General features: G+C 38.5%; 1 protein-coding gene across 1 annotated transcript in view; it reads left to right on the plus strand.

The window, feature by feature from the left end:
- LOC135263282 (opioid-binding protein/cell adhesion molecule-like) overlaps positions 1-12,327 on the plus strand; it is a 190,808-nt gene that overhangs the window by 166,844 nt on the left and 11,637 nt on the right. The window contains exons 4-5 of the mRNA XM_064351094.1: positions 10,332-10,466; positions 11,492-11,612. Of these exons, the coding sequence (XP_064207164.1) occupies positions 10,332-10,466; positions 11,492-11,612 (256 nt within the window). The remainder of the gene's footprint in view (positions 1-10,331; positions 10,467-11,491; positions 11,613-12,327) is intronic.

Raw genomic sequence — 12,327 nt, forward strand, 5'->3', positions numbered from 1 at the left:
GACAGTTCTTCATTCCACCACTTTTATGTTGTGATAATTAGTTTAATTAACAGCCACGTTGCCACGGAGCTGGGTACTCAGAATGCTTCCGGTGGGGTTGTGGTGGTACCGCCACTGTGCATTTCGAGACGGTGTATGTCTGACCTCTAGGAATCACCACATAGAACAATGCTGTAACTAATCCTGCATTCATCGAAATGGTTGTGCAAAGGAATGCTATCCCACATTTCTACACATTAAAGTCCCAATTAAGAGTGTCATCTGGAGTGTGTGTGTGTATGTGTATGTGTGCGTGTGTGTGTGCGTGTGTGTTTGTGTGCTCACCAGCAGCACCTTTACAGACTTTATGCTGTGGGTGGTGTTATTAGAAATAGTTACTGGTTGACATAACTGGGTGCATAACTTGCCATATTTCCCGATGGTGTCCTACATAGAGATTTAAACGTATACACACTCATTCACACAAGCACACACGCACACCCGACTCATTTCCATACTTCTCTCAAAGACAATCCTGAACATAGTAAATATTAGGAAATACACTTTTCATTCATGTTACATAAGCTATAGGGATTAAAATGATACCACTGTGGAGTGTTTGGAAAATGCAGTTCTATGTGTTTGTGTCAACTGGCTAAATAGCAAACTCTTTTCACATTATTTTGTAGGGCTGCCCAAGGTAGTAATTAGTTTGTTTGCCTTTCAGACCCTACCTTCTTTGTTTCATTTTCTATTCGTATCTTGTCGGTTCTCAAGAGCTGTGACAAGAGAAGCTGCGTGCCGTCTGCTTTTCCCTTGGCGCATGATGGTAGCCCTCGGCCTACATTGCTTTCTCGAGACTCAGCTGCGTTCATGCGGTTCGCAACTAGTACAACAGAAAAATCATTCAGTTTTACTCGATAGTCAGTTGTATATGTTTTTTTCTTTTTCGTAATAACAGTGATGCGTGTCACAAACTCCTGTTCCTTATTATTGGCCATTATCCACTGCATCTCTCACTTCACAAAGAAAGTGGGTTGTACTGGTGGCCAGCCCATAGACCTACAGGGGCTCAGACCCTGAGTGAATTGGATGAGAGCTGTGCCTGTTTTTTTTGTTTGCTTTTTCAAGGAAAGGCATTCCAGTGCTCCCAGAGGGGTAGCCTTCACCTCAGCTCTGAGCTTCTGGCCCTGAAACTCTTACTGCGTATCGCTGGCATCCAGGCTAAACTCCCCATCTGACCCACTTTGGCCAAATTAGTTTCTATCTCCACACTTCAGCTATTGTGTAGAGAGTTATCAGGATTGGTTTTACTGGACCTAGTTTTAATGGTCCTGCAAAAATTAGTTTCTAATTAATATTGTATGACAATAATTATTATTATAATTGGCAAAAATGTATTTACCTTGATGTTATTTTCTTCTATAAAAATGTCAAATATTATTTGTATTATGTAAGGTTATATTAGGCTCCCTTTGTAGCAGCTTTTTTATGGCCCCAGTCAGGCAGTTATCATCTGAGAAAGGCACAGGAGAGTGGATACGTTTGGTTCAGTCTACCTTCGGGTTGACAGAACCACCACAGATGAGTATTCTCTTATCAAACTCCCGACTGCGATACATCAAGAGACGTGCCTGAGAGACATAGGGCTCTCCAGATCATATTCGTCTTCACAGCAAAAAGTCATACTTATGACACCAGTGGGAAATTGATCTGCTAATAAAATACATATATCAGCTAACATGTCTCGACTCTGGGCTAACCAAACAGCGCTGAGGTGAGGGAACTGGAAGAGATTACGCAAGATTCTCGACTCCCACCTACTGTTCAGCCAGCAGCCCTCCCTTCTTGAGTCAGAACATAAAATCATCTTCAAGGGAGAAATATGTTCCTGAGGGAGGTCTTTGAAGCCCCCTGAGAAAAAAGTGGTAATACTACGCCATGACAGATTGTGGGAACATCTCTACAATTTCCCCTGGGTGGAAACCGGGGACCAGGCTCGCCACACCGCCCTTTGTCTTAGTCTTCCAGAAACTTAATTTTAAAAGACCTCTACAGTGAAAAGCACTTCAAAGAATTTGAAGAATACAAAGCTTAACCTGAATTGATTTTCTGACCCCGAACTGCGATGGAAACAACGGCAAACTTATTTAAGGAACTTTTAAAGCGAGGCCTCGCGGAAGGCCTACATTTATCCCCCACAATCTCATTATGTCCACAATGCCAGGTGATGTGACTAATCTGCAGCCCCCTTCCCTGGGAACTGAGACCATTTTAAATCTGTCATTTAGCAGATGCATAACTTTAAAATGTGCCCATGAGAACGGTCCCACTGTTTCTCTGTGGGTTTAACTCAAAGCATGCATTCCCCTTGAAAAAGAAAAGGTAACCAGAAAAGGTGCACTGTGTGTGCTTTGGCACAGCTGTTCTCAAAGACTTGAGAACCATGGATGTTCTCAGTACTCTTTAAAGCATTTCTTGCCCGAAAAGTGTGCCTCGATCCTTCGTAACGCACACAATGTATCCCTTACTTCCACTTGCGAATGTAGTCTTGTTTAATCAAGGTCTTAATATGAGTATAGTTTGCTGTTGGCAGAGAGTTGCTTGTAATATGTAGTCTCAATCAGACTGTTGCTATGACATAGCATTACAATGATTGATCTGTCCGCATAGATTTACAATTGCTGCAGAAGTTTTAGTGATTTTGCACAATTTTATTTTTAAGTTTTGATACTTGTGTTAATACCCATTAATAGGCATATGGTGTGTTATGTCACTACTGATACAGCAAGTAGAATTATCATGACATTCTGATTGGCACACACCAACAGTTATTGACATAAGCATTAATTACTGTTTAGATTTATGAAGGTGTTATGTGCTACTTAAGGGCGAGTTGCTGTATATAGCTCTTGTGGAGGAGCATTCATAAAAAACTTTAGTATACTTTCCATTAGCATCTTTACATTACATTACATTACATTATAGGCATTTAGCAGACGCTCTTATCCAGAGCGACGTACAACAAGTTTACACTTTACAATTTTAATTATATTGTTAACTGCCAATGAAAAGCAGTACCTTTTTTACAGCAAGAATAGTGATGAGGTACATTGCCTCTCCCATGTGCTTACTGATTCATTTACAATGTCATTCCTACATGGGTATGCTAATTCAAAACTTATTATAATAACTATTATCACTATATTATAGCAAGAAATAGCTGGCTAAATAATCATGTACACTGTCTACTAGCAGGACTATTCCATGATGGTAAATCAACGATACCATAATAAATTGGCTACATAATCACATTCGTGATCATCATTAACACGGACTACACAAACTTTGTAGGATGATTCCATGGCAGTGTAAAGGAAAAGGTTCTGTATATAAGATAATTTTCACTCCATCCAGTTTGAGTCTTTAAGTGATCCTATGTTCTGCTGAAGAAACAAAGCTTGGCACTGTTCCCATTGTCCAACTTATTAATCACATAGATTTAGAATCTTTGATATATTAAAGGCATGGTTCCCATTTTTTAGACTCAGGTCCACTGTGCTATTCACCATAAATTATGTGATAAATTGGGGGACATGTCAGGCTCAAGCCCCCCTGCTTTGAGTATGTGTAGCTCATTCTCTGTTAGCCATTAGCTTTGTTAGCCAACTAACATTGATTTAATGGGGGTTGAGAATCACCCCCTGGCAGCTATTTAACAGAGACACTATTAATAAACCAAACTGAAGTAAACACATGCTGTCATGCTCTACACAGTTAGCCAACTTGGATGCATTCAGACACACTGAAGCTATTAGAACACCAGTGTGATTCAGTCTGTCTAACTGTTCATACACCTGACAATAAAGCAATCAATAAAACAAGCTACTCTAACCCCTTTCTAAAGCAATTGCTGCAGAGTACACATCATTCATTTTTTAAAAGAACTCATCCTATTGATTAACAAGTCCTTAAATAATCATGGTACACATCTATAGCATGCATAAGGGCTAAGATAGCTGACAATTGGAAATGGATGACTAGACGAATGGCACTTTAAACAGTAGTCTTGCTTTAAACATAGTATTCTAGGACAACAGTTTGTATACCCCCTTCTGTATATTGTACAATAAGTATTGCTTAAAAAGGAGCCAGCAGGATCAAGTCTTTAGCTTTTTTTAAAATATATATAATTTAAAAAATAAATTTGCTTCTCATCACTGGGCTGAGCATATCCATTTCCCACCACAATTTGGAATGGCCTGTCCACTGCAACCACGGTCGTGTACACGCATGAATCCAGACATTTACGGTTCTCCTCCAAAACAGACGTTATCGCCTGCTGCTTCTTTTCACGCAGAGTGGAGTCGGAGGAAGACCTCTTATATGAGGCTTTGTCTGCAATCTATGGATGCCCAGTCAACCAGTAGAAGTTGCATGCAGATCAACTATGCATCAGAGTGTGGTGCCTTAAACGAATGAGCCATCGAGCTAGCCCTGCCTTTTTGTTATTTGTTTTTTTTTTGATTGGATGGTCTCATTTCACCTCCTACCGATAAATCAATCTGTCAGTATATATTCAGCCATAATTGTATAATATGCTCTTCACAAAGGTCTTGTCATGGTTTGCTTCACAGAGTACTTTGAAATTATGCAATTCCAGTCAGGTTTTGTTTCTGGAGAACATATTTACATATTTACTAATCTGAACAATAGAATCAATGAGTTTTGATGAATCAGTTATTTCTTTGAAATGGAAAGATGTGCAAATTGTATGCATTGCAGTTAGGTACAGAAATACATAATGTAACATAGATGATCAGCCCCACAGAAGACATGCAAAACTTTAGTGAGGGCAGGGGGAAAAAAACAGAAAGATTGCCTGCAGTCCACTAGTGCCAACAAAAAACACATTTAAAGCAGATCTACTTTATCTGCTCTGGTAGATAATGAAATTGTGCTCACTTGGGAAGAAAATGAACAGTGCCAGTTGCACACACTTCTCAGAACCGTCAGTTATTAAAGAGCAGAAAAAGATTAAAACAGCCACAGGACGGAGTGTAGATCTGGGCCTGTGTGTTAACCAGACTGGGGCTAGTTCCTTTGCATGGATTTGAAGTAGATTTTTCAGTGGAATTTGAATCCTGATAGTATCTGACATAGAGGGGTGGAACAAATAGCTATGCTGTTTGCTATGTGCCACTAAACAAGGACACAATTTCACAGTTTTCTCTAAGCAGGAATATCATATTCAATTCTGAGTAATTTTGAAAACATTTAGCTAATTATAAAGCTTTCTAAAAACTTGCACTATTTTAAATGCCATTCTGAATTCAAAATGGACAGTAAGTTGAGGAAAGGTCAAATGTAATTAACGGCAGGAATTCTCTGTTTCCACATCTGAAGCAAATCCTTGATCCCGAGTTCATCATCTGCTGTAATTAAAATTTCCCTCGGTAAATATTAGCCAGGGAGTGAACATGACATGTCTGTTGATCAGAGAAAAGTCAAACTGAAGCAATGTATCTTCTCTTATTCATTGTTCACATCAATTCAGTTCATTTTTTTAAACACTTAAAATAAGAGGAAATACCTGGAAGGTACTGTAGAATTCAGTTGGTCTCAATACTATGTAATTCAAGATCTCAACAGCCCTAGTACCGTAATAGGCATATTCCAGCTCTCAAGTGCTTTCCGGTTATAAAATCCCTGCTGGACTCTGACAGTAAGGTCCATCTGCAAGGTATCACATCTCAGATGTCAGGCCTACTTCCTGCCAGGAAGCAGCTATGCTGGATTGTGGTCCACACATATTAGGCGCTCCACCTCCTCAGCGTTCACACTGTTGAATATTTTTTCTTTTCAACTGCCTAAGATCCCAGCTATGGTGAGATAACCTCTCATGTTTCCCATTTTACAAAATCTACAGTTGTTGTTTTTTTTTCTTCATACCCCAGCATTTGGAGTTGAACTTGAATGTCCTGTGATAAGAGCATTGCTTACTCTGCAAAAGAACAGAACTGTAATCTGCTGATGGAAAGCTGTCTGCTTCGCTCTTGCTAGCAGGTTCCAAATAGGATCTGACTCCAGTCTGAATTTTGTAAAAACTTGTAAAAAAATGTAAAACAGGGCTGCCCAACCCTGTTCCGGGAGATCTTCTGTCCTGTAGGTTTTCATTTCACCTGTAGATTCAGCTGTAGATTAATTGTCATCCTCTGCCGTGTGTGTGTGTGTGAGCCCCACTTGTCGGCCATGGTGTGTTAAGAAACGGTGGCTGCCATTGCACGCTTACGTTCGTGTCTGCACTCTCCTAAGTCATTAGCAGAGGCTCCAGCAGTGAGTGTTTGAGTAGTACTTTTTTCTGTCAATGAATTTAAGGTGATTAAAGATGATGAATACCCAATGTATAGGTCCACAGATGAGAAACTCTAGTCAGAGGGAGAGAAGGACAGTGAAATATAACATAAGAAATGACTTAATACAATGACATGCATGCATAAACATTTCAGTCCCTGCTGGGCCACCACTGGTATGAACACTTTAGAACATTTTACAGTACATGTGGTTTTATGTTACTCTGCTGAATTATCTTAATTGGATCGAAATAACTGAAGCTTGTATGCCTTGTCTTTGTTGTTTAGAACAAATTAGAGCTTGGCTGTCCACATTGTAAGAGATGAAAAACCTAACTGGCTCAAATTTTTTTGAAACAATCCTAGTTCTGTGACACAGAGACAAATACACTGTGATTAAATGGACTTTGATATAAGTGGATACAGAGGAGAGCATGACATAATCATAATGATGAAAATATACCTGCTACACCACAAGTACAGAATGTTTTTGTCTGGTATATAAGAACAAAAGCTGACAAACATGACGGGATAATTTTCCAATGTAATATGGTTAATTTATGTATGTTTTAATATATAATCAGACATACATGAATAATATCATAAATACTTGTGCTACTCTAGTTTCTATCTGGAACAGTACAGAACCTTACCAACCTGATATCATGACCAAACATCTGAAAGAGATATTTTTGCAATGTCATTAATTCATTTATTAATTCATCCATGCTGTAACACATTGGCCAGAGAAACCTCTTCTGTTACACATTTAGCTGTGACTAATTCTCAGAATTCACTTTCACGCAAATAGCCTTTCCTATAGCTTTAGCCTACTGCACAAAGAGCACAATGGAGGTGGCTTCATTTCCTGTCATTCTCTCACAATGAACACTTTCACTCGTGAGACATAGTGGTTGTTTGAATTCATTTGAAATCAGTTTTCCTTTTTTTTGTTCTTTAAAGCCAAGCGAGGAGATGGGAAGATTTCCCATAAGCCATAGAAACAAGCAAGCAAGCAGTGTGAGTCTAATGAGATCATGATAATGCAGAGTTATTGCTGCATGTGACATTTCGTCAGATAGACAGTGGGATGTTTTTAATTGAATGTGCTATTTGATTAAAGTTCTTTAGAGAAATAACACAGTCAGACATGTTACAGTGCACCACAAAATTAGGATCTATATTGATATTTTCAGTAAATTATGAAGTACTTGAGGAAAAGCAATATTTTCCTCATGCTTGTGGATGTCTCTTTTTTTTTTTTTTTACAAAACACATCTTTACATTAAAACGTTATATGTAGCACCTTTTAATTCTCCCAGTGAAAAAAAAGTGGCTCACCTATATTATATAACGACTAACCCCTGTCCTAACCATTTTCCATGGTCCTGAACACAACCCTAATCTTGCTTCAACTCCAGCCTTTACTGATTTTCTGAACCTAACCCTAGCTAAACCCTAATTTGAACTCAAAAACCAAATTCTAGCTGGATTAATTCTTGTAACTTTTTTTGAGCTGATACCTATTTTTTCAGTTACAATGGAAGAAAAAAACTATTAAAATATCATCAATTCAATACAGTAAATATAAAGAAATGTGTTTTTATTTTGAAAAATGTATTTCACTGAAATACTGCCAAAACTATTGAAAAAAGTATTGATCATCCAAAAAAAAAAAAAGACTAACACTTCTCCTTTACCTACCCCAAGCTCCTAGAGATGACCCTAATCTTTCTTCTCAGTTTCCTGAATGAGCCTTCGCACTGGAAAAGTAGCATTTGTCATGGATTTTGATGCACTCAAGCCTGTTTTGTCATTTTGGAACCCGCTATGCGCCCAAGTGGGGGGAGAGGCATAGTTGGGGGTGTGTCCCTGAAGATGCAGCACACTGCAATTTTTGTGTCAGAGTAGTCTGCGATTTGCACCTGCGCCTCCACCTTTTTTCCTTTTTCATTGTGTTCTTTCGTGCATTTATTTCTCTTTTTAATTGCTTATGGCTGTTCTTATACTGCACCGTGGTCCCAGAGTATTTTATTCCATTCTTTTTCTGACACCCTCAGTGATGAGAAGAATGACAGGAAACGCAACTTGGAACTTGAACAATCTTTTCATTGTAATTATGTGACTCGATAAAATGATAGCTCCTTGCAAATTACATGCATTGCCTGCATCAGTTATCTCCGTATACCATTAAGTAGCCTGAAAATGAAATTCATGAGTGAATTTGAAAATATAAGAGTTCTATGCCACTGGAGCCAAAATAACCAAAGAGAAAGTCATTTGCAACATACGCAAGCTGCAACTGCCTTACTAACCCTCCGAAGGAGATCAGGTCAGTTCAGATCAATTAGACTCTGCCATTTCTGTGCCTTAATGATGGACTCATGTGTAGGCTGACCAGACATCTTTTTTTTCCCTGAATATTTCACCTTTTTGGAACAGAAAATATCTGTCAGGAGGGATTTGTAAATTCCTAAACTGTCTGATTAGGTTCTGTGCCTTCTATAGACCGTATATGTGTGTGTATAAACACACGAACAGGCTATTTTTATGTTCATATCACCCACCTACCCGTGTCTTATAAAAAAATCCAGGATATGTATGTTAACCATGCCTGGGGATTATAATTTTTTATTTAGTTTAAGCAACAGTTGATCTACAAACATTTGATTGCTAACAGCATCAATGGCATTGCTACAATTTATTCTGGTTTTATTTTGTTTAATGAAACTTCAAGATACCGTTGTCATATTTTCTTAGTTATAGCATAGCACAATTAAGCTATTTAACTATAGAGTTATTGGGAAATTATGACTGGGTCATAATTATTGTGCATCTGGGCAACGTTTCTTGGAAATTTTGATGGAATAAAACTCAAACAGTTTCTCCTTATTTATGAGATTCTTAAATAAGAAAACAGCTCTACTCTGCATTTCCCTCACAAGAATGTCTTGGGAGGAACTTCTGATGAATAAATCCTCTGTCACTGGAATGAACATGTGGAAGGGAATTTAGAGAGTTTATTTGTTTATTTATTTATTTTTGGTTGGGGAATATGGGATAGATACAGACAGATATGGAAGAAGAGAATGGGAATTAGGGTGAAGAAGAAGGGGAGAGGTATTGAATGTTGTGTTGGGATCTGCTGTCCTGACTGAGGTGGGCAGGTCATATCCTCAATTCAATAAAAGGAATACAATGTTTGAAAGAAATGTTTGAAAGTCATTTTGTAAACAGTATTTCGTCAAAAATACGTAAAAATATATAAGGCTATAGTCTTTTAGATCATTCAGAATCAAAGACTAACCTTTCTCCTACACTGCAATCCTTTCCCAACCTCCTAAACATGAATCTAATTTAGCCTTTGCCTGTACACTCTAACTCATAAAACCTATTCTTGGCCTAGTTTCTAATGGAAATTCTATTTTACTGAGAAAACAGTTAAAAGTGTAAGACTATAGCCTTACATACAAAATGGAAAATAATAGTTAAATTGTGCTTTTTCCCATTCAGATGGATGAGTCAGATGGGTGAACAATCATAGTGAAATAAATGAGTAACCATGTTAAAGATGGAGTGATGAGATGAGCAATGCTTCATCACAGGAACTGCAGGTTAAAAGTGCAGACAGATTGCTGTGACCAATAATCAGGGCTTCTGTAATGTGCGGAGCACCCACACCAATCATGCCTTCTTCATGTTTCATTTTGTTGACAAAAGTAGCACCTTTTCTAGCTGTTTCTCCCTTTTAAATGTTACAGGAAAAGTTAAGTAGCCGGTGTGCACAATGTAAAGACTGCTTGCAACTGTGGTGCTACTGGGGATAAAAACACTGCTATTTATATATTATTTTTCCCCCACTGTATTGGGCCATCGAGGAGCATATTCTAGTGGGCAATCCATCAGCCAAATCCCTGAATTCTCATTGAAACCGGCCGTTGGAAAATGTGCTTCCTCCGCAAATAAAGTTTGCTTTCCTTGTCCCTTTTTTGGTTCCAGGCCGCAACTTCATGAGTGACGGGGAGTACGTGGAGATCACATCCATCACCAAAGAACAGTCGGGGGTCTACGAGTGCAGCGCCAGCAACGACTTCCTGGCCCCTGACGTCAGGACCGTCCAAGTCACCGTCAACTGTAAGCAAAGCAGGCGCTCCCTTTGTATGGGTTGGAGAGCATGTTTCTCTCATGTGTACCTTTCAGATTATTACTTGGAACTGCCTCATACAAAAAATTATTAATATTTCCGAAATGTATAAACTGTACAGTCTGGAGATTCATAGGCTAAAGTACTAATTGCTACATTTGAGACCAGCTGTGTCAGTGTCACAGGACGCTCAGCAACCACTTAGTTGACTGATTGTATACTGGATGAAAACAAAAAAACATTAAGATCTACTGTATTTCTGTAAACTGAAATTGCTAAACAAATATTGTTTATGTCACTGTACAGTGGTACCCAGGAATTAACATAATAGGAACATAACACCTACACTTTGAGTTGATCCTGTGTATATAAAGAGAGTGCATAGAGTATTTGGACAGTGACACATTTTTTGTTGTTTTGGCTCTGTACTCCAGCACGTTGGATTCAAAAGGAAACAATTAATGTGAGGTTAAAGTGCTGACCATCAACTTTAATTTGAGGGCATTCTACCTCTGTATCAGGTGATTTGAGTAGGAATTATAGCCTTTTCATACATATGGGAGCAAAAGTAATTGGACAAATTAAAATAATTTATTTACAATTACTTTGGTTGCACAACCTTTTCATTCAATGACTGACTGAAGTCTACAACCCATAGACATTACCAGATGCTGGGTATCTTCCCTGGTGATGCTCTGCCAGGCCTTTACTGCAGCTATCCTCAGCAAGTGAAACACATGTTGAATTGGATTCAGGACAGGTGATTGACCTGGCCAGCCAAGGACATGCCACTTTTGTTTTTACCTGAAAAACTCCTTGGTTGCTTCAGCAGTGTGTTCAATGGGCTCATTGTCCTGCTGCAAGCAAGCACTAAATATGACTACTTTATTTCAAACTATGTTACTTTGTCCAATTATTTTGTCACACTTCAAAAATCGTTTCACTTTCCAAATACTGCACTGTATGTTTTCACCCAGACATAGTCACTGAGCCATTTGTGGGGTGTGTCCTGCAGATGCACCCTTCATTTCAGATGTCAGGAGTACCGGCACCCCGGTTGGACAGAAGGGCATCCTCCAGTGTGAAGCTTCTGCCGTTCCCCTGGCTGACTTCACCTGGTATAAAGAAGACCGCAGGCAAGATCTTTAGTTTAGAATTTAAAAGTTCTTGTGTATGCTCTTAATTTCTGGCACAAAATCATTTGTACAAACATTTAAGCAAGAAATGTTGTATTAATGAAAGTTTTTATGTTAATTGGCATCTTACAAGAGCTCCTGAGCATGTGTAAAAGTTATGTAAAAGAGGACATATACATCACTGTTATGCTTTCTCATTTGGACTTAACCACATTCCCATAAATTAATCCAATTTAGATTGTAAGGATTGAGATATTGTCATTTAAATGACAATATTTGTGCAACTGAATTTGTGATTCAAGATCACCTCAAAGTCTGTGTTGGAGAAATTCCTAAATGAAAATGAGCTGTGGCATGAATGCCCTTTTTAAATTACAAGTGACTGGTATTTATCAACAAACTCACATGAACATAAAGGAATCCAGCGAGCCCGAAACTTTTGTAAATCTGGCAAGAGTTTTTAGTTAAGTGTGGCCTGTGGAAGCATTTACACTTTTACCCTAGCACAACTTTGCTAAAACATTAATACTATAAATGAGGCCCAGTGAGAGAATATTCTGTGACCTGCATCTAATAAAATGTAACCCAACTGCTGCAAATATGGACTGAAAACATCTTAATCAAGCCTACTGCACCTACACTTGTAACAGCTGCAGAAAATGTACTGTAGCTAATCCAGTGTTGAATTCATGTTAATGTCTGTGGTTAGAGTATA

This window comes from Anguilla rostrata, chromosome 9 (assembly GCF_018555375.3).
Source record: "Anguilla rostrata isolate EN2019 chromosome 9, ASM1855537v3, whole genome shotgun sequence".
Classification (NCBI taxonomy): Eukaryota; Metazoa; Chordata; class Actinopteri; order Anguilliformes; family Anguillidae; genus Anguilla; species Anguilla rostrata.